General features: G+C 50.6%; 1 protein-coding gene across 1 annotated transcript; it reads left to right on the forward strand.

Moving 5' to 3' along the window:
• The first annotated feature begins 1,919 nt into the window (after positions 1 to 1,919).
• LOC129713733 (ER lumen protein-retaining receptor 3-like) lies at positions 1,920 to 22,165 on the forward strand. The gene is made up of 5 exons (XM_055662994.1): positions 1,920 to 2,107; positions 3,678 to 3,778; positions 8,891 to 9,049; positions 18,707 to 18,959; positions 20,556 to 22,165. Exons 1-5 carry the CDS (start codon positions 2,017 to 2,019, stop codon positions 20,594 to 20,596), a joined length of 645 nt encoding a protein of 214 aa, XP_055518969.1. The 5' UTR covers positions 1,920 to 2,016; the 3' UTR covers positions 20,597 to 22,165.
• The last annotated feature ends 936 nt before the right edge of the window (positions 22,166 to 23,101 follow it).

Below are 23,101 nucleotides of genomic sequence, written 5' to 3' on the forward strand. Positions count from 1 at the left end.
ATGGAGAGAAGGCAGTTACAGGATACTGAGTTGGATGATCAGCCATATTGAATGGCGGTGTAGGCTCGAAGGGCTGAATGGCCTACTCCTGCACCTATTTTCTATGTTTCTATGTACAAGTACACACCTGCCTGAAAGTGGCAACACAAGCAGAGAGAATGGTAAAGAGAGCATCTGGTATGCTGGGCTTCATCAGTCTGGGCCTTGAGTATAAGAGTGAGTTTATGACACAACTTTATATGATGGTTAGGCTGCATTCTCGTGATGAGTGCAGTTTTGGTTACCCCGTTACAGGAAGGATGTGCAACGGGTGTAGATGAAGTTTACCAGATTGATGCCGAGATTAGAGTATTATCTCTAAGGAGCGGTTGGACAGACTTGGGCAGGAGGGAACTGCAGATGCTGGTTTCAACCGAAGATAGACACAAAAATCTGGAGTAACTCAACGTGTCAGACAGCATCTCTGGATAAGAGGAATGGGTGATGTTTCGGGTCAAATCCCTTCATCAGACTGACGGACAGACTCAGATTGTTTTCTCTAGAGCTTGGGAGATTGAGGAGAGACATGAAAATGTATTAAAAAAATATGAAAGGCATAGATGGGCTTGACAGTCAGAATCTTTCTCCCAGGATGGAAATGTCAAAGACTAGAGGTTGCAGCCTGAAGGCAAGAGGGACAAAGTTTGAAGGAGATGCGTGGGGGCAAGTTTACACAGAGAGTGATGGGAGCCAGAGGTGGAGGCTGATACAGTAGAGGTTCCCAGATAGGCAGATGGATATACAGGGAATGGAGGGATATGGGTCACGTCGAGGCAGGGATTAGTTCAATGTGGCATCACCACTCACACCTCCCTCGCTCACACTCTCTCTCCCCCTCACTCACTCTTTCCCTCTCTCACTCTTTCACTCATTCACCGTTTCTCTCCCTCACTCACTCTTTCTGGAGGGTCTCCTCACCCTCTTTATATCTTCCCCTCCCACTCACTCCTTCCTCACTCCCCCTCTCTCAGGAAACCCCTACTCTTTCCCACATTCACCCCCCTCTCCCTCACTCACTCTTTCTCACTCTCTTTCCCCTCACTCATTCGCCCATTCCCTCACACATCCACCCTGTCTCTCATTCTCTCTCACCCTCTCTTTCACTCCCCCTCTCTCATTTGCATACTATCCTCCCCCCTCTCCCTCTCTCCCCTCTCTCCCCCCTCCCCTCTCCCCTCTCCCCCCTCCCTCTCCCTATCTCCCCCATCTCCCCCTCTCCCTATCTCCCCTCTCCCCATCTCCCCCTATCTCCCTCTCTCCCTATCTCCCCCTCTCCCCCCACTCCCCCCTCTCCCTATCTCCCCCTCTCCCTATCTCCCCCCCCCCCCTCCCTATCCCCCCTCCCTATCTCCCCCTCTCTCTCCCTATCTATCTCCCCCTCCCCTCTCCCCCTATCTCCCCCCTCCCCCTATCTCCCCCTCTCCCTATCTCCCCCCTCTCCCCCCCCCTCACTCCCTATCTCTCCCCCCCTCCCTATCTCTCCCTCTCTCCCTATCTCCCCCTCCCCCTCCCTATCTCCCCTTCCTCCCCTCTCCCCCTCTCCCTCCTCTATCCCCCCTCTCCCTATCTCCCCCCTCCTCCCCTCTCCCTATCTCCCCCCTCTCTCCCTCTCCCCCCTCTCTTTCTCTCTCTCTTCTCTCTCTCTCTCCCCCCCTCTCTCCCTCTCCCCCCCTCTCCCCCTATCTCCCCCTCCCTCCCCTATCTCCCCCTCCCCCTCTCCCCTCTCCCCCCTCTCCCTATCTCCCCCTCTCCCTATCTATCTCCCCCTCTCCATATCTCCCCCCCCCCCCCTATCTCTCCCCCTCCCCATCTACCTCCCCCCCCCCTGTCCCAGGCTGCTCTACTCTGTAACTGGACTCTGTGCTGTGGGCGGGGGCTGGAGCTGTAGGAGCGGCCACGTCACCGGGAGAAGCCGCTGCCGCCGCCGCCAAGTTCCCTCAGAGTTTGGGGCAAGTTTGTGTCCAGAGTCCGGGCGCCATGAACGTGTTCCGTCTGGCCGGGGACCTGTCCCACCTCTTCGCCATCCTCATCCTGCTCGCCAAGATGTACAGCACCAAGTCCTGTGCCGGTGAGGGCAGGGGAGGGGGGGGGGTAGAGGGGTGAGGAGAGTGAGTGTGAGGTGAGAGTGTGTGAGAGTGAGAGTGAGAGAGAGAGAGAGAGGGGTAGAGAGAGAGAGAGAGAAAGAGGGGGAGATGAGAGGGAGAAATAGAGAGAATGATAGAGGGCAGGGGGGAGAGGGAGAGGGGAGTGAGAATGAGTGAGTGAGAGAGAGAGGGAGGGAAAGAGAGGAGAAAGAGAGGGGAGAGGGGAGAGGGAGAGGAGAGGGAAGAGAGAGAATGAGAGAGGAGAGGAGAGAGAGGAGAGAGAGAGAGGGGGGAGAGAGGAGAGAGAGAGGAGAGGGGAGAGGGAGAGAGGAGAGGGAGAGGAGGAGAGAGGAGAGGGGAGAGGAGAGGGGAGGGGAGGAGAGGAGAGAGGAGGGGAGAGAGGAGAGGGGAGAGAGGAGAGAAAGAGAGGGGAGAGGGGGGGAGAGAGAGAGAGGAGGAGGGAGAAGAGAGGTGAGGGAGAGGGGAGAAAGGAGAGGGGAGAGGAGAGGGAGAGAGAGAGAGGAGAGGAGAGGAGAGGGGAGAGAGGAGGAAAGAGGAGAGAGGGAGAGGAGAGAGGACAGAAAAAGAGAGAGAGGAGAAAAGAGATAGGAGAGAAGAGAGAGGAGAGATGAGAAAGAGATGAGAGAGAGAGCAGAGGGGAGAGGGAGGAGGGGAGAGAGAGGGAGGGGGGAGAGGGGGACAAGGTGAGGGGAGAATGTGCGAGTGAGATCGATGGGGAGGAGGGTGGGAAGTGAGGGAGGGGGGCACGGGAAGAGGGTGTGTGGGGAGGGGGTTTGGGTCAGGGCGAGGGGGGGGGTGTAGGTCGGGGGAGGGGGGGGCGATGAGGGGAGAGTGAGACTTGGGGAGGGGAGCGGGGGGGCTTGGGGGCGTGTTGGAGGGGAGCGGGGATGGGATGTGGGGAGGGGGTCGGGGGAGTGGGGTCGGGAGGGGTGGGGGAGTGATGGGATGTGGGGGAGGGGAGCGGGGATGGGATGTGGGGGATGGGATGTGGGGAGGGGGTCGGGGTGAGTGGGATGTGGGGTCGGGGTGTGGGGGATGGGATGTGGGGGAGGGGAGCGGGGGATGGGATGTGGGGTTGGGGGTCAGGGCATGGGGGAGGGGAGTGAGGAGGGGGGTCGGGGGTGAGTGGGATGTGGGGAGGGGGTGTGGGGGATGGGATGTGGGGGGGGGGTGGGGGCGTGGGGGGGGGAGGGGGGTTGGGGTGAGTGGGATGTGGGGTTGGGGGGTCGAGATGTGTGGGGGAGGGGAGCGGGGAGGGGGGTCGGGGTGAGTGGGGCGTGGTGGAGGGGAGTGGGGATGGGATGTGGGGAGGGGGTCGGGGTGAGTGGGATGTGGGGTCGGGATGTGGGGGATGGGATGTGGGGGAGGGGAGCGGGGATGGGATGTGGGGTCGGGGGGGGGGGGGGATGGGGCGTGGGGGGGGAGGGGTGGGGGGGAGGGGAGTGGGGAGGGGGGTCGGGGTGTGGGGGATGGGATGTGGGGATGGGATCAGGGCTAGTGGGACGTGCCTAATCTGCTGCTGCCCAACCACAGGTATCTCCGGGAAGAGTCAGCTCCTCTTTGCCTTGGTGTTCACCACCCGCTACCTGGACTTATTCACCTCATTTATCTCCGTCTACAACACCGCCATGAAGGTACGGAGGGAGGCCTGGGCCGGTCAGGCAAACACAGCGAGGCTGCACTGAGCCTGGTTCACTGGTGGAATCTGTGGAATTCCCTGCCACAGAGGGCAGTGGAGGCCAAGTCACTGGATAGATTTAAGAGAGAGTTAGATAGAGCTCCAGGGGCTAGAGGAGTCAAGGGATATGGGGAGAAGGCAGGCACGGGTTATTGATTGGGGACGATCAGCCATGATCACTATGAATGGTGGCGCTGGCTCGAAGGGCCGAATGGCCTCCTCCTGCACCCATTGTCTATGTTTCTATGGTGGAGGCAATGATCAGTGGGGTGCGGTGTGTGGAGGGGGGGAGGGGTTGTGTGTGTGTGGGTGTTTGCGTGTGGGTCTGTGTTTGGGTGTGTATGTATGTGCGCCCGCATGCGTGTGCGTGCGTGTTCATGGGTGTGTATGTGTGTGTGTGTGTGTGGGCACATGCGATATGTCTGTGTGTGTAGTACCGGTTCACCAGGAGGGGGGAGGCCAGGCTGTGTGTGGTTCAGCAACTGGCAACTTAATCACGGGCAGGGCTGACTGTTCCTCTCTCACTGACGTGGCCGTCCACATTCCCGCCTTCACCCACATGAAGACACAAGGAACTGCAGACGGTGGAACCTGGAGCAAAAAGCACAAAGTGATGGAATAACTCAGCAGGTCGGGCAGCGTGTGTGGAGGGAATGACAGACAGTGTTTCGGGTCGGGACCCCGCTTCGGACGGATTGTAGTGGTGGGGGAGGGGGTTAACTCCTGGCAAGGGGGGTGAAGATTGGCAGATGGGTGGAGCAAGTGACAAAGGCTAAAGATGTAAAGAAGGCTGTAAAAGAGAGTTGTGGTGGGGGGAGAATAACCCCCCCCCCCCCCCTTCCCCTCCCCACCACAGCAAGTCCAAAGCTTAATGTAAAGAAGGCCCCCCCCCCACACACACACAATCTACCCCACACACCCACACCACCCACCACACACACACACACACCACACACACCACACACCCCCCCCCACACACACACACACACACACAATCAAACTGAAGGAGGGTCCCAATTCAAAACGTCACCTGCCCATGTTCTCCAGAGTTTGCTGCCTGACCCGCTGAGTTACTCCAGCACGCTGCCCACTATACACACCCTACATTCCACCTTTGCCAGCGAGGGATTGAGCTTCTCCTCGTTTGGCCCAGGGGGGCGTAGCGGTAGAGTTGCAGCCTCACAGCGCCAGGGACCCGGGTTCGATCCTGACCAACGGTGCTGTCTGTACGGAGTTTGTACGTTCTCCCCGTGACCTGCGTGGGTTTTCTCCGGGTGCTCTGGGTTCCTCCCACTCATACAGGTTTACAGGTTCATTGGCTTTGGTAAAAATTATAAATTGTCAATAGACAATAGGTGCAGTAGTAGGCCATTCGGCCCTTCGAGCCAGCACCGCCATTCAATGTGATCATGGCTGATCATCCCCAATCAGTACCCCGTTCCTGCCTTCTCCCTGACTCCGCTATTTTTAAGAGCCCTATCTAGCTCTCCCTTTAAAGCATCCAGAGAACCTGCCTCCACCGCCCCCTGAGGCAGAGAATTCCACAGACTCACAACTCTGTGAGAAAAAGTGTTTCCTCGTCTCCGTTCTAAATGGCTTACTCCTTATTCTTAAACTGTGGCCCTGGTTCTGGACTCCCCAAACATCGGTAACTTGTTTCCTGCCTCTAGCGTGTCCAAACCCTTAACAATCTTATATGTTTCAATGAGATGCCCTCTCATCCTTCTAAACTCCAGAGTGTACAAGCCCAGCTGCTTCATTCTCTCAGCATATGACAATCCCGCCATCCCTGGAATTAACCTTGTAAACCTACGCTGCACTCCCTCAATAGCAAGATTGTCCTTCCTCAAATTAGGGGACCAAAACGGCACACAATACTCCAGGTGTGGTCTCACTAGGGCCCTGTACAACTGCAGAAGGACCTCTTTGCTCCTATATTCGACTCCTCTTGTTATAAAGGCCAACATGCCATTCACTTTCTTCACTGCCTGCTGTACCTGCATGTTTACTTTCATAGACTGATGTACAAGGACCCCCAGATCCCGTTGTACTTCCCCTTTTCCCAACTTGATGCCATTTAGACTACACTAGTCTGTCCATGCTGTGTGTAGATAGTGTTAGCGTGCGGGGATCGCTGGTCGGCGTGGACTCGGTGGACCGAAGGGGCTGTTTTCCGCGCTGAATCTCTAAACTAAATTAAACATCCCCATAGATGTCTCAGGAGTTCACTGAGGCTGTGGACTTGGAGCCCGCTGCTGTCTCCCAGTAACGGTTCATACTGCTTCATTGGTCACTTATGCAACTGCACAGAACCTGCAGAAGGGTCTCGACCCGAAATGTCACCCATTCCTTTTCTCCAGAGATGCTGCCCGACCCACTGAGTTACTCCAGCTTTTTGTGTCTATGCACAGTGAAATCCTTTATGCATATAGACTCATAGAGTGATACAGTGTGGAAACAGGTCCTACTTGCCCACACCGGCCAACAATGTCCCAGCTACACTAGTCCCACTTGCCTGCGCTTGGTCCATATCCCTCTAAATCTGTCCTATCCATGTACTTGTCTAACTGTTTCTTAAACGTTGGGACAGTCCCAGCCTCCTCTGGCAGCTTGTTCCATACACCCACCACCCTTTGTGTGAAAAAGTTGCTCCTCAGATTCCTATTAAATATTTTCCCCTTCACCTTGAACCCATGACCTCTGGTCCTCGATTCCCCTACTCTGGGCAAGAAGCTCTACCGATCTATTCCCCTGGTGATTTTATACACCTCTATAAGATCTCCCCTCATTCTCCTGCTCTCCAGGGAATAGAGACCCAGCCTGCTCAACCTCTCCCCATAAGTCACACCCTCTAGTCCTTGCAACACCCTCGTAAATCTTCTCTGTACCTTTTCCAGCTTGGCAACATCTTTCCTATAACATGGTGTCCAGAACTCCGGGCACTTTCCGTTGCAACTGCAAGAAATGCTACACTTGTCACTTTACCTCCCCCCTTAACTCCATCCAAGGACCCAATTAGTCGTTCCAGGTGCGACAGAGGTTCACCTGCCTCTCCTCCAACCTCATCTATTGCATCCGCTGCTCTAGATGTCAGTTGCTCTACATCGGTGAGACCAAGCGTAGGCTTGGCGATCGCTTTGCCCAACACATCCGCTCAGTTCGCAATAACCAACCTGATCTCCCGTGGCTCAGCACTTCAACTCCCCCTCCCATTCCGAATCTGACCTCTCTGTCCTGGGCCTCCTCCATGGCCAGAATGAGGACCACCGTAAATTGGAGGAGCAGCATCTCATATTCCGCTTGGGCAGTCTGCACCCCAGCGGTATGAACGTTGACTTCTCCAATTTCAGGTAGTCCTTCCCTTTCTCCTCCCCTTCTCAGTTCTCCCTCAGCCCACTGGCTCCTCCTCTTCCTTTCTTCTTCCCGCCCCACCCCCCACCCTCACATCAGTCTGAAGAAGAGTCTCGACCCGAAACGTCGCCTATTTCCTTCGCTCCATAGATGCTGCCTCACCCGCTGAGTTTCTCCAGCATTTTTGTCCACCTACAATATTCTACATACAGTCTCACCAACATCTTATACAACTGCAACATGACCTTGCAGCTGCTATACTAAATCGTCTGAGTGATGAAGGCCAATGTACCACAAGCCTTGTTGACCACCTTAGCTACCTGCGACTCAACCTTCAAGGAACCATGCACTTGTACTCCTAATACATTACACACGTGGGCTCCAAGTCCACAGCCTCGGTGAGATCCGGAGACAACTACGGGGAGGTCCAGCATCCGGTTGGTCCACTTGCTCGATGTACTGGAGCAGTTCCCGTGAACCGACGTCCCTCTCCTCGCCTCTCCTCGCCCGGCCATCTTTGTGTCCCGGGGGCGCCCCCTGCAGCCGACCGTGAGGCATTACCCCGGTTCACCCTCCCACAAAATGGCAGCCAGCATCATCAAAGACCCACACACCACCCTGACCACACTCTCATCTCACTCCTACTAATGGGAAAAAGGTCCAAAAGCCTGAAAGCCATGACCCCCAAGTTCAAGAACAGTTTCATCCCAGTCTCCTGAACACCACCCACTGAACACAACTAAGAACTGTCCTTGGCTGCACTAAGGACTTTGGTTCTTGAAGTAGTTACGTTATTAATTTAGTGATATTTTTTATTATAGACAATAGGTGCAGGAGGAGGCCATTCGGCCCTTCAAGCCAGCACCGCCATTCAATGTGATCATGGCTGATCATCCCCAATCAGTACCCCGTTCCTGCCTTCTTCCCTTATCTCCTGACTCCGCTATCTTTAAGAGTCCTATCTAGCTCTCTCTTGAAAGCATCCAGAGAACCGGCCTCCACCTGAGGCAGTGAATTCCACAGACTCACAACTCTCTGTGAAAAGTGTGTGTTGCATGCACAGGCCTGTTATGCTGGAACAAGCATGAATGTTATAGTTCCGTTGTTGGTACATACGACAGTTAAACACTCTCCACTTGACTTCTTCTGCTCTCAACTACTCGACTTGGTGACAACAGCAGAATTAGGCCATTCGGCCCATCTAGTCTACTCTGCCATTCAATCATGCCTGATCTATCTCTCCCTCCTATCCCCCATTCTCCTGCCTTCTCCCCGTAACCCCTGACCCCCAGACCTTGCTTCTCCAGCCCCCAGACCTGGATGAACCAAATAGTTCTCCAGTTCAATATTTGGGAACCCTACACTATTGGCCTCACCTGACGGTAACTCGATCAGCCAGGGGCGGCACAGTGGGGCAGTGGTAGAGTTGCTGCCTTACAGCGTCGGAGACCCGGGTTCGATCCTGACTACGGGTACTGTCTGTACGGAGTTTCTCCCCTTGACCAGGTGGGTTTTCTCCAGGTGCTCCGGGTTCCTCCCACATTCCAAAGACGTAATGATTTGTAGGTTAATTGCCTTCAGTAAAATTGTAAATTCTTCCCTGGTTTGTGTAGTGCTAGTGTCCTGGGTGACCGCTGGCCGGCACGGACTTGGTGGGCCGAAGGGCCTGTTTCCACGCGGTATCTCCAAACTAAACGTATTACAACTTGCTTTCCAGATTATTTTCCTGCTCAGCGCCTACATCACCATCTACCTGATCTACATGAGGTACAGCTCAACCTTCGACCGGGAGAACGACACGTTCCGTGTGGAGTTTATCCTGGTCCCCGTGGCCGGATTGTCCTTCCTGGTCAACCACGACACGGCCCCCCTGGAGGTGAGAGCAGCTTTCCCCATCTCCGCCGGCCCACCACCCTTGCCCCTTGTAGTCATAGAGTGATACAGTGTGGAAACAGGCCCTTCATAGAGTGATACAGTGTGGAAACAGGCCCTTCGTCCCAACAATGTCCCAGCTACACTAGTCCCACCTTGCCCGCATCTAGCCCATATCCCTCCCAACCTGTCCTGTCCATGTACCTGTCTGAATATTTCTTAAACAATAGACATTAGACAATAGGTGCAGGAGTAGGCCATTCGGCCCTTCAAGCCAGCACCGCCATTCAATGTGATCATGGCTGATCATCCCCAATCAGTACACCGTTCCTGCCTTTTCCCCATTTCCCCTGACTCCGCTATCTTTAAGAGCCCTATCTAGCTCTCTCTTGAAAGCATCCAGAGAACCGGCCTCCACAGCCCTCTGAGGCAGAGAATTCCACAGACTCACAACTCTCTGTGAGAAAAAGTGTTTCCTCGTCTCCGTTCTAAATGGCTTACCCCTTATTCTTAAAACGTTGTGATAGTCCCAGCCTCAACTACCTCCTCTGGCAGCTCGTTCCATACACCCACCACCCATTGTGTGAAAATGTTACCTCTCAGATTCCTATTAAATCTTTTCCCCTTCACCTTGAAGCTATGTCCTCTGGTCCTCGATTCCCCAACTCTGGGCAAGAGACTCTGTGCGTCTATCTGATCTATTTCTCACCTCTATAAGATCACCCCTCATCCTCTGGTGCTCCAAGGAATAGAGACCTAGCTTGCTCAACCTCTCCCTGTAACTCAGGCCCTCAAACCCTGGCAACATCCTCGTAAATCTTCTCTGCACCCTTTCCAGCTTGACCGGCCCTTTCCTATAGAGGCCTGGATCGAGTGGATGTGGAGAGGATGTTTCCACTGGTGGGAGAGTCTAGGACCAGAGTTCACGGCCTCAGAATTAAAGGATGTTCCTTTAATTCTGGAGATGAGGAGAAAATTATTTAGTCAGAGGCTGGTGAATCTGTGGACTTGCTTGCCACAGAAGGTTGGGGAGTTATTGGATGTGTTTAAGGCGGAGATTGATAGATTCTTGATTAGTACGGGTGTTAGGGGTTACGGGGAGAAGGCAGGAGAATGGGATCAAGAGGGAAAGATGATTGAATGGCAGAGTAGACTTGATGGGCCGAATGGCCTAATTCTGCTCCCATCACATGAATTCTTAACATGGTGACCAAAACTGAACGCACTAGTCTAACTTCCCCCTGCAACCGCAGGAGATGCAACACCTGTCCCTATACCCCCTCCCTTGACTCCGGTCAAGGGCCCCGACACTCCTGTCCAGGTGAGGCAGAGGTTCACTTGCATCTCCTCCAACCTCATCTACTGCATCCGCTGTTCCAGGCGTGGGCTCCTATATATCGGCGAGACCAAGCGCAGGCTCGGCGATCGTTTCGCTGAACACCTCCGCACAGTCCGCCTAAACCAACCTGATCTCCCGGTTGCTAAACACTTCAACTCCCCCTCCCATTCCCACACTGACCTTTCTATCCTGGGCCTCCTCCATTGCCAGAGTGAGGCCCAGCACAAATTGGAGGAACAGCACCTCATATTTCGCTTGGGCAGCTTACACCCCAGTGGTATGAACATTGACTTCTCTAACTTCAAGTAGCCCTTGTTTTCCCTCCCTCTCCATCCCTCCCCCTTCCCAGTTCTGTGACCAGTCTTACTGTCTCCGACTACATTTTATCTCTGTTTGCTTTGTTGTTGTTAACTTCTCCCAGCTAACAATTTTACATTTTCCTTGATCTCCATTCCCTTTGTCCTATTTTCACACCTTACACTTCCTTATCCATGTATCTCCCTCACCCCTGACATCAGCCTGAAGAAGGGTCTCGACTCAAAAACGTCACCCATTCCTTCTCTCCAGAGACGCCGCCTGTCCCGCTGAGTTACTCCAGCATTTTGTGTCTATATCTGCAGTTCCTTCCGACCCACTAGTCTAAATGTCAGAACCATATAACCATATAACAATGGTGCTGGCTGTGGGCCGCCCGGAAACACAGCTGCTCTATGCAGCGAGGTGGACCCAGTGCTGATGGGGAGTGTGACAGGGTTCAGACCCAGTCATGGGCAAGGACAGATGGGTGTCCAAGTCCCAATTGTGTGTGACCAGGAGGGGAACCTGCAGGCGGTGGTGCTCGCCTGCTCCCGTGGCAGTGAGGGTCACGGGTTTAGGGGAAAACTGTGGAGCTGGTTTAGTTCAGAGATACAGCACGGAAACAGGCCCTTCGGCCCACCGAGCCCGTGCCGACCAGCGATCCCCGCACACTAACACTACCTCACACACACCAGGGACAATTTACAATTTTACTGAAGTCCATTATCCTACAAACCTGCACGTCTTTGGATTGTGGGAGGAAACCGGAGCACCCGGAGAAAACCCACGCAGGTCACGTGGAGAACGTACAAACTCCGTACAGACAGCACCCGTAGTTGGGGTCGAACCCGGGTCTCTGGCGCCGTGAGGCAGCAACTCTACCGCTGCGCCACCGCGCCGCCCTTTGTGTAAATAACATTTCTCCTTCTGCCTCACTGGTACCTGAGCCCAGTGATTGGATTTCTGGGGTGAATCTCGGCAGAAGCCACGCCAAGGGGCTGAAGAGGCTTTCGTATTGGCACATGGATATGCAGAGAATGGAGGGGGAAGAGTCATGTGCATACTAATATAATTAGTTTAGCTTGGCATGGGCGGGCAGCATCTCTGCAAAGAAGGAATGGGCGACGTTTCAGGTCGAGAAGGGTCTCGACCCGAAACATTACCCATTTCTTCTATCCAGAGATGCTGCCTGTCCCACTGAGTTACTCCAGCTTTTTTTATTTATCTTCAGATCAAACCAGCATCTGCAGTTCCTTCTTACACAGTTTATCTCGGCATTATGTTTGGCCGACTATTGGCTGTTGTTCCTGTTACTGTAATATCCTCCATGAGATAAAATCCTCAATCTTTCTTGCTTGAAACCATTTTTCAAATCGTGGCCCATTTCTCAGTGGTTATTGGATTATACCAGGAGACGCAAGGAACTGCAGATGCTGCAATCTTACGGAGAACACAAAGTGCTGGAGTAACTGGGTGGGTCTGCCAGCATCTGTGGATGACATGGACAGGTGATGTTTTGGGCTGTGATCCGTCTTCTGAAGAAGGGTCCTGACCCGAAATGTCCACGTCCCCCGAGAAGCAGACTGACCCGCTGAGTTACCCAGCCTTCAATTTTATACCAACCTTCCCGTTCTGGCTCTAAGTGAAGGTATGTATGTGTCTACGCTCTGTCTGTCCCTACCTGTTGGTCTCTGGGCATGACTACACAACTTTGTTCTTTCCCATTAACCTGCAGTCCCCCTCCCTGTATCCCCATCTCCCCCACTGCCCAGTCAAAATTTGAGGAAGAACATTCTTGCTATTGAGGGAGTGCAACGTAGGTTTACAAAGTTAATTCCCGGGATGGTGGGACTGTCGTATGCTGAGAGAATGGAGCAGCTGGGCTTGTACACTCTGGAGTTTAGAAGGATGAGAGGGGATCTCATTGAAACATATAAGATTGTTAAGGGTTTGGACATGCTAGAGGCAGGAAACATGTTCCCGATGTTGGGGGAGTCCAGAACCAGGGACCACACAGTTTAAGAATAAGGGGTAAGCCATTTAGAACGGAGACGAGGAAACACTTTTTCTCACAGAGTGGTGAGTCTGTGGAATTCTCTGCCTCAGAGGGCGGTGGAGGCCGGTTCTCTGGATGCTTTCAAGGCAGAGTTAAAAATAGCGGAGTCAGGGGATATGGGGAGAAGGCAGGAGTGGGGTACTGATTGGGGATGATCAGCCATGATCACAGTGTATGGCGGTGCTGGCTCGAAGGGCCGAATGGCCTACTCCTGCACCTATTGTCTATTGTCATGCACAGCTTTGATCGCTGGGTTCAGTCAGGCACTGGTCCCAGGATGATACAAGTGAAATCAATCCCATAACAACACATCGTCTGCCTGGGGCCGGGGATGACCTGCGTGCGTGGCCTGTGAGTCCACTGTGGGAATCTCAAGCTGTTTCGTTCATTCGGGATGAACGGATGGTCAGATGAGGTCGATTAGTGTGTGAGGTGGCGGGCACTTTCCAGTCTTTCCACCTGTGGAGGTGTGGAGCGTTGAGGCAAGGAGCGTGGGCTCCACTAGACAAGTACCACTACAGAAGCTCCTCGTGCATTCATGTTCACAGCGGGTGTTGGAATTGAGCTCCTGCGTCAGGTGTGTGGTTCATGTTGCTGTAGTGTGGAGTGTGGAGTGGAGTGTGGAGTGGAGCGTGGTCCAATGGAGCTGGTGGTCAGTGTTGGGCCTGTGTGGCCAGTGTGGGGTGGAGTGTGGTGGAGGATATTGACCAGAGGGAGGTGTGGAGTGTGGAGGGGAGTGGGGGGGAGGGGGAGGGGGGTGAGTGTGGACCAAGTGGTCGGGGAGAAGGCAGGAGAATATGGGGTTAGTAGGGAGAGATAGATCAGCCATGATTGAATGGCGGAGTAGACTTGATGGGCCGAATGGTCTAATTCTACTATTCCTTATGACCGGGGAGAAGATGGGGTGGGGTTGACCAAGGGAGGATGGGGGCGAGTTGGTCAGGATGGATGTTGGTCAGTGGGTGTGGGTCAGGGAGAGGGTGTGGGGGTGTCAACCAGGGTGTGAGCAATAGTTCTTGGTCTGAATATGATGCCCTGGTCGTTCTCCTGAACCGGTACAGGAGTTGCAGTTGTATAAGAAGTTAATGCATTTAGAGTCTGTGTTCAGTTCTGGGAACCATGTTGTCAAGCTGGAACGGATACAGAGAAGATTTACAAGGATGTTGCCAGGGCTAGAGGGTGTGAGCTATAGGGAGAGGTTGAGTAGTCTTGGGGCTCTATTCTCTTATACTGAGATCATGAGGGGAATAGATCGGGTAGATGCACAGAGTCTCTTGCCCAGAGTTGGGGAATCGAGGACCAGAGGACATAGGTTTAAGGTGAAGGGGAAAAGATTTAATAGGAATCTGAGGGGTAACCTTTTCACACAAAGGGTGTTGGGTGTATGGAACAATTTGCCAGAGGAGGTAGTTGAGGCCGGGACTATCCCAACATTTAAGAAACAGTTAGGAGGGCACTGTACATGAATAGAACAGGTTTGGAGGGATATGGACCAAACGCAGGCCCTGTTTCCACGCTGTATCTCTAAATTAAACTGACGCAAGGTGATGGGTGGCTCAGTGTGGTGGACTGCAGGCGGAATGTGTAGAAGGCATGAGGATGATGGACTGGCCAGGAGACATCAACATTATTAGGTCCGGGAAATGGAAGATAAAAAGCATCGACAGATCCTGCAGTTGGGATAAAGTAGGGTTGATTAGATGACAAGTGGTCTTGGCAATGAAGGGACAACATTAAGAAATCCAACACAGAATAGAAAGGATGAACGATTGAAAAATGGGATTAGGATCCGTGGTGTGTGCCTTGGCGTTACGTTGGGGCTGAACGTGACAACTTTGAGTCTCCTAAAGACTAGCAAGATGAAACGTCACTTTAAAAATGGAGGAAATAGCCACTTTTGGTCTCCTAGTTTGAGGAAGGACATTCTTGCTATTGAGGGAGTGCAGCGTAGGTTCATCAGGTTAATTCCCGGGATGGCGGGACTAGCATATGATATAAAGAATGGGTCGACTGGGCTTGTATTCACTGGAATTTAGAAGGATGAGAGGGGATCTTATAGAAACATATAAAATTCTTAAGGGATTGGACAGGCTAGATGCAGGTAAAATGTTCCTGATGTTGGGGGAGTCCAGAACCAGGGGTCACCGTTTAGGAATAGGGGGTAGGCCATTTAGGACTGAGATGAGGTAAAACTTTTTCACCCAGAGAGTTGTGAATCTGTGGAATTCACTGCCACAGAAGGCAGTGGAGGCCGATTCACTGGATGTTTTCAAGAGGGAGTTAGATTTAGCTCTTGGGGTTAATGGAATCAATGGATATGGGGTTAAAGCAGGAACGGGGTACTGATTTTGGATGATCAGCCATGACCATATTGAATGGCGGTGCTGGCTTGAAGGGCCGAATGGCCTCCTCCTGCACCTATTGTCTATGTTTCTAAAAGGCTAGAGGACGGGGAAATCATTGCTAAACTTCCTGTGATCATTCACAAATGTTCCCTACAAACCCTCAGTCACCCTTGCACTTGCACTTGCTCACAGTCAGAATACCTTAGTCTTTCCATTTGACTTTGCTAACAAACTTAAGTTTGATGTTTGCGGGATAGTTCCTGGCACCAGGGATGACAAGTGGATTAGGTCAGACTTTGTACAGAATTGTACAAGACTATGATCCAGACTATTATTAACTCGAGCAAACCTGGCAGCACCAAATGAACCATTCTACATTTCCTTTGAGCATCATCTGCTTTGATCTGTCATTTTCACACCTTACCCCTCCATATCTCTAGTTTACCTCTCCCTCAATGTGAATAAAGGTCTCCACCCGAAACAACACCCATTCCTTCTCTCCAGAGATGCTGCCTGTCCCGCTGAGTTACACCAGCATTTTGGGTGTTGTTTCAGTGTAAACCAGCATGTGCAGTTCCTGCCTACACAGCAGTGAATGTTACTGGCCTTAAGTACTGGGAAGGAGCCATGGGGAACAATGGCCACAATTGTTACCGAACCAGCAGTTCATCTCTCACTACTGCAGCTGTGGAATTAAACGACATATTCATCAACTAGATTTAAGTAATTAGAGTGATACAGTGTGGAAACAGGCCCTTCGGCCCAACTTGCCCACACCGGCCAACATGCCCCAGCTACACTAGTCCCACTTGCCTGCGCTTGGTCCATATCCCTCCAAACCTGTCCTATTCATGTACCTGTCTAACTGTTTCTTAAACGATGGGATAGTCCCTGCCTCAACTACCTCCTCTGGCAGCTTGTTCCATACACCCACCACCCTTTGTTTAAAGAAGTTACCTCTTGGATTCATATTAAATCTTTTCCCCTTCACCTTGAACCTATGTCCTCTGGTCCTCGATTCCCCTACTCTGGGCAAGAAACTCTTTGCATCTACCCGATCTATTCCTCTCATGATTTTGTACACCTCTGTATTCCCTCATCCTCCTGCGCTCCACGGAATAGAGATCCAGCCAACTCAACCTCTCCCTATAGCTCACACCCTCTAGTCCTGGCAACATCCTCGTAAAATCTTTTCTGAACCCTTTCAAGCTTAACAATATCTTCCTATAACATGGTGCCCAGAACAGAACACAATATTCTAAATGCGGTCTCACCAACGTCTTATACAACTGCAACATGACCCCCCAACTTCTATACTCAATACTCTGACTGATGAAGGCCAATGTGCCAAAAACCTTTTTGACCACCTTATCTACCTGCAATTCGACCTTCAAGGAACCATGCACCTGTACTCCTAGATCCCTCTGCTATACAACACTACCCAGAGGCCCTACAATTTGCTGTATAGGTCCTGCCCTTGTTCGACGTCCCAAAATGCAACACCTCACACTTCTCTGTATTAAATTCCATCAGCCATTCCTCTGCCCACCTGGCCAATCGATCCAGATCCTGCTGCAATCGTTCACAACCATCTTCACTATCTGCAAAACCACTCACTTTTGTATCACATAGTTTTATATTCCTCTATCAGATTTCCCCTCATCCTCTGAAATTCCACTGAAACCAATCCAGCTTTATCCAACCTTCTCTTCTAGTTTACCCTCTCTAATACATCATGGTAAACTCCCTTCTGCAGCTTCTCAAAGCCTCCATACTTCCTGTGATGGGAGAATCAGAATTGCATGCAATTCTCCAAGTGCAACCTACCAAAGTTCTACCGGTCCTGATGGGGATGCCCGGCTTCTACAGGGACTTGTTGAGAGTCTGGAACCTGGTTGCCATTGACCGGCGGAGGGTGACGGCCCGGGCATGAGAGCAGCCGGTCCTTGGCCTGCCCCACCGGGTGTCGGGGGGGCTCAAATGTGTGGAGTACTTGTGGTTGAGCAAGCCCCCACTCAGCCGGAAGTACTCAACGGACCCAGGCGCCGTAATCCATCCCGGGAGCCGGTCCCACACAATTTGAGCCGCCTTTCCTCGACACCCTTCGTCTCCCTCCGAGACGCAGGGAGGCGTGTCCTGTACAGGCTCCTCCTCCACACCCTGCACTTCCTCGCCCTGGTCCACCGTCCGGACACCAAGTGGCGGTCAGTGTTGCATTCCGGCCGCGAGGGGGGTCCCTCTACGCAGGGATTCTCCCCCTCTACATTGGGGACCTGGGGTGGAGGGTATTGCACCGAGGTGTTCCCTGCAACCTGTTTCTCTCGCGGTTCACAGACTCGCCAGCCGCCTGCCACTTTTGCGGGCTGGAAGAGTCTGTGTACCACGTGTACATGGAGTGCGTGAGGCTGCAGCCACTGTTTGAATATCTAAAGGGGCTGCTCCTTGCCTTCTGGCTGCACTTCACACCCACCATCCTCATCTTCGGACACCCTGTGCGTAGGGGAGAGGGTGGGGCTGAAGATGTCCAGGTTGGGTTGCTCCTGGGCCTGGCCAAGTTGGCCATCCGCGAGTCACGGCGCCAGGCGGCGGAGGGCTCTACCCGGGCCAGCTGCCTGCCCCTTTTCCGGGGTTACGTCCGTGCCCGGGTGCGGTTAGAAAGGGAATACGCCCTGTCTGTGGGCACCCTGAGGGAGTTCCGGGACCGCTGGGCACCGAGGGGGGTTGAATGTATCCTGGACAAGGATTGTAATATAGTTGTTTAGCAGTTGCTTAGCATATTTGTTCATCTTGTATTATGGTGGTGTTTTGTTTTATTGTATTGTAAATACTATTTTAATATTTGAATAAATATTTTTGATTAAAATAAAATAAAAAGTTCTATGAATATGACTTCACAAGTTATCGGAGTAGAATTAGGCCATTCAGCCCATCGAGTCTACTCCGCCATTCAATCATGGCTGATCTCAGCCTCCTAATCCAATTTTCCTGCCTTCTCCCCATAACCCTTGACACTCGTTCTAATCAATAATATGTCTATGTCTGTCTTATAAATATCCACTGACTTGGCCACCACAGCCCTCAGTGGCAATGTGTTCCACAGATTAACTACCTAATGATTAAAGAAGTTCCAACTCACCTCTTTCTAAAACAGCCCCCTTTCATTCTGAGGCTATGACCTCTAGTCCTAGACTCTCCCACCAATGGAAACATCCTTTCTATACAATTCTGTACAATGAGGTCCCCCTCAACCTTCTAAACTCCAGTGAGTACAGGCCCAGTGCTGTCAAACGCTCATCATATGCTAACCCACTCATTCCTGGAATCATTCTTGTAAACCTCAACAAAGCCAGCACAATCCCTTCTCAGATCTGGGGCCCAGATTTGCTCACAGTACAAATGCGGCCTGACCAGCGCCTTATAGAGCATCAGCGTTACATCTGACTGCTTGCTTATACTCTCTGAATTCATTTGGCTTGTTAATCCGTTCTGCATCTCTTCAGTCAGTGTAATGTGGGTGAATTTGCTTTCAGCGTTTCACCCTCGCACGTTCCTTGACATTCTTTCTGTTGAGAGGTTCTTTCAGGACAAAAGTGTATATTTTCCATCTTGTCTTTTATTTTTCAGCTATTTTGGACATTTTCCATTTACCTGGAATCGGTTGCTATACTGCCACAGCTCTTCATGATCACCAAGACTGGTGCAGCGGAGACCATCACCACCCACTACCTGTTCTTTCTGGGAGTGTACCGGGCTCTGTATCTCGGCAACTGGATCTGGCGTTACCAGACGGAAGGGTTCTTTGATCAGATTGCAGTGGTGTCTGGTGCTGTGCAAACCATCTTCTACTGCGACTTTTTCTACCTCTACATCACTAAAGGTAGGCACATCTACCCTCCAGATATTAACAGGAATAGCTGCAGGAGGCCATTCGACCCTTCGAGCTAGCACCATCATTCATTGTGATCTTGGCTGATCATCCACAATTAGTGCCTTCTCCCCATTCCGTTAGCCCCAAGAGCGCTATCTAACTCACTTTTAAATACATCCAGTGAATTGGCCTCCACTGCCTTCTGAGGCAGAGAATTCCACAAATTCACAACTCTCTGTGTGAAAAAGTTTTTTCTCACCTCAGTCTTAAATGACCTCCCCTTTATTCTTAGATTGTGGCCCCTGGTTCTGGACTCCCCCAACGTTGGGACCATTTTTCCTGCATCAGTTTAGTGTAGGGGTGACTGGTGCTGCTCTTTCCAATGTCCACATGGTTCATACAACCTTGAGGTGGGGTTTTAAATTGTGAGAAGTGGGTTTGTAAAAAAAATTAAAAGAGAGCAAAAAAATGTAGAGCAAGGTCATAAGTGATAGAAGAATTAGACCATTTGGCCCATCAAGTCTACTCTGCTATTCAATCCTGGCTGATCTATCTCTCCCCATTCTCCTGCCTTCTCCCCATAACCCTTGACACCGGTACTAATCAATGAGAGCAGGATCTGTGTTTTCATTAAAGGAACGTTGTTGGCATCTACGAGCTAGCCAGCCTTTCCAATTCAATCTTCAAACTGGTATTTTACACGTACATTCCCACAACTTTGTTGGCAGTGAGATTAGTGTTTGGGATGGAGGTGCAGTAGTCGTTATGATTACAGATTAAATCATTCCAAAGTGCACAATGGAGAGAAGCAGCAACAGATTGAAGACTCCTGCAAGTTGGACAAAGTTCCATTTTAGCAGCTGAGACTTTAATGGGATATTTAACTTCCATCCTTTAGAATAAAGATGATCATCTTATCTGCAAAATTGAAGAATTGTTACTTTGCAGTAATTTGTTCCAGTGGCTTGGATGAAGCAGTTTGATTAACTGCCAAATGATGTGTGAACATAGAAAATAGGTGCAGGAGTAGGTCATTCGGCCCTTCGAGACTGCACCGCCATTCAATATGATCATGGCTGATCATCCAACTCAGTATCCTGTACCTGCCTTCTCTCCATACCTCCTGATCCCTTTAGCCACAAGGGCACATCTAACTCCCTCTTAAATATAGCCAATGAACTGGCCTCAACTACCTTCGGTGGCAGAGAATTCCAGGTTCACCACTCTCTGTGTAAAAAATGATTTTCTCATCTCGGTCCTAAAAGACTTTCCTCTTATCCTTAAACTGTGACCCCTTGTTCTGGACTTCCCCAACATCGGGAATAATCTTCCTGCATCTAGCCTGTCCAACCCCTTAAGAATTTTGTAAGATTCCATAAGATCCCCCCTCAATCTTCTAAATTCTAGCGAGTACAAGCCGCGTCTATCCAGTCTTTCTTCATATGAAAGTCCTGCCGTCCCAGGAATCAGTCTGGTGAACCTTCCCTATGGCAACATTGGGTGTGTGCAAATATCTCTGTATTTATTCATCAGGTTGTATAGTCTGTGTTTTGGTATTCTGATCGAGTTTCTTACTGATGTTTTTTTCCCCTCAATATTTTTCAGTGCTGAAAGGAAAGAGTTTGGGTCTTCCCTTACCTGTCTGAGGCCAGCATCATTTACCAATGCCAGTGACACACCACAGTGCACATGTACAAGTGGAAGATGGGAAATGGCTTTTAATGAAATGGAGTTTAAATATCATGTGCAGAGATGGTAACAAGAGTGTATGGGTGCTCATAATGGCATTAATCTTCAACCATGTAAATAGTACAACTGTCAACCTGTGAGCTTAATCTAGTCTGAAGGGTCTCGACCCGAAACGTCACCCATTCCTTCTCTCCAGAGATGTTGCCTGTCCCGCTGAGTTACTCCAGCATTTTGTATCTTTCAGCTTTAATCTACAAAAATGACACTCTTGGCTCTCTTACTGAAGCCCCTTACTTTCCTATCATTGCTGCCATTTGAATCTGAGTTCTTCCAACCTGACAATTGCAAATCTTTACATAGAATGGTCAAATTTCCCTTCCATCTGTGTGACCCTTGAAATCTCTTGCAGTGGGTTTTGAGCCTAAGCACAGGACATTTATATTAAAGAGAGCATAATTTTTACTAGTTACTTAGTTACACAGCACACTCCCGCATGCCAACTTAGCAAAAATAGCCAAAGGGGAAATGAGCATTTTAAACCTCTGAATTACACCTCGTGTAAGAGGATGAAAATTACAGGAGTAATTGGATTATTTACACAGAACAAAGATCTCTGCAAAGAGGAGGAATGTTTTATTCCAATCAACCATGGCGACACGGTGGAGCAGCGGTAGTTGCTGCCTTACAGCGCCAGACCCGGGTTTGATCCTGACTACGGGTGCTGTCTGTACGGAGTTTGTACGTTCTCCCCTTGACCGTGTGGGTTCCCCCCGAGATCTTCGGTTTCCTCCAACACTCCAAAAACGTACAGATTTGTAGGTTAATTGGCTTTGTATAAATGTAAAATTGTCCCTAGTGTGTGTAGGATAGTGTTAATATGCAGGGATGGTTAGTCGACGGGGACTCAGTGGCCAAAGGGCTTGTTTTCACGCTGTATCTCTAAACTAGTCTTTAACATGAAATTGACCATTGTCTTGTGTTTTGAATGGCCTAATTTATTCCACATTGTACAGTGAACATTCTTATGATCAGCATGTGTAGGAAAGAACTGTAGATGCTGGTTTAAATCGAAGGTAGACACAAGTCTGAAGGGTCTCGACCCGAAACGTCACCCATTCCTTCTCTCCAAAGATTCCGCCTGTCCCGCTGAATTACTCCAGCATTTTGTGTCTATCTTATGATCAGCATGCTCACTCAAATCTCAACCCCAGAAGCAATTTGCCTAAATCACATTTACCAATTATGTTTTAGTTTAAAATATCCATCAGTGTCACTCACCACCAAGGCAGAAGACACTATTCCTGGGGTACAGGACAGGACATGGGCGTTCCCTGGTTTGTGATGGACACAGCCATGGATGGAGTCAGGTTTATGACATGACGTTTACATGGTTCAAGTGAAGCTAACTGGTATCAGAGCAGAACCCAGACATCTCTCTGCCTTGTCTGTCAAGTGCTTAATACTTTGTATGTGTAATATTACTTTGTAAAAGCATTAATTATAACCATCACTGTAACTGCCTGAAATGTTTCCATCAAGTGTTTTATTTCCTAAGAGTATCAGTAGTGTTATGTTAGGCCATCATTTTCCATCCCTCTGCAAGATCCAAACTAACAGTGGTAGGAGAGACTGAAGCAAAAGGAAGGAGTGGTGGCATGGAAGTTAATAAACGGGTTAAGGGGAAGGGTAATGTGGGATTAGGATAGGTTCTTTATTGTCATTATAACATGTAAACATGTACAACTAAATAAAAAATGCCAACCAGTCAGTGCACCATTCACACATTATCTAAAAGCTAACGATACGTAAAAGAGAATATCTGAAATAAACAACTAAAATAAATAACATGATAAAAATAAGCATAAACACACAACCATACATTCTTCTGTCGATTGCACAATCCCTTTGGTAAGTAGCGCACCTGCGCTCATTTGGTGGCTATATTAAGTGGTTATTGCTGTGGGATAAAAACTGTTTTTGAGTCTGTTTGTCCTTGTCCTCATTGATCTGTACCGTCTGCCTGGCGGCAACAGTTCAAACAGGGGGTGTCCGGGGTGGGAAATGTCCTTTATAATGTTCTGGGATTTCTTGAGACAGTGGGAACTGTGTAGGTCCTGCAAGGTGAGGAGAGGGCAGCCGACAATCTTCTGGGCGTTGTCAATAGCCCTCTGGAGCGCTTTCCTCTTAGCCGCTGTGCAGCTGGTGTACCACACGCATACACAGTATGTTAGGATGCTCTCTATGGAGCACCGATAAAAGGACAGCAGCAGTCTCTGAGTGATGTTGTTCTTCTTGAGCACCCTCAGGAAGTTCAGTCTCTGCTGGACCTTTTTCAGCAGCGCAGAGGTGTTCACGCTCCGATTATCACGAGGGGGAGGGGGTTGATACATTTTTAGGCGCACCATTTCTGTGTGGATTAATATTTGTTGTTCAATGGACTATTTACTTTGAACCCCAAAGTG

Source organism: Leucoraja erinacea, chromosome 37 (assembly GCF_028641065.1).
Source record: "Leucoraja erinacea ecotype New England chromosome 37, Leri_hhj_1, whole genome shotgun sequence".
NCBI lineage: Eukaryota > Metazoa > Chordata > Chondrichthyes > Rajiformes > Rajidae > Leucoraja > Leucoraja erinaceus.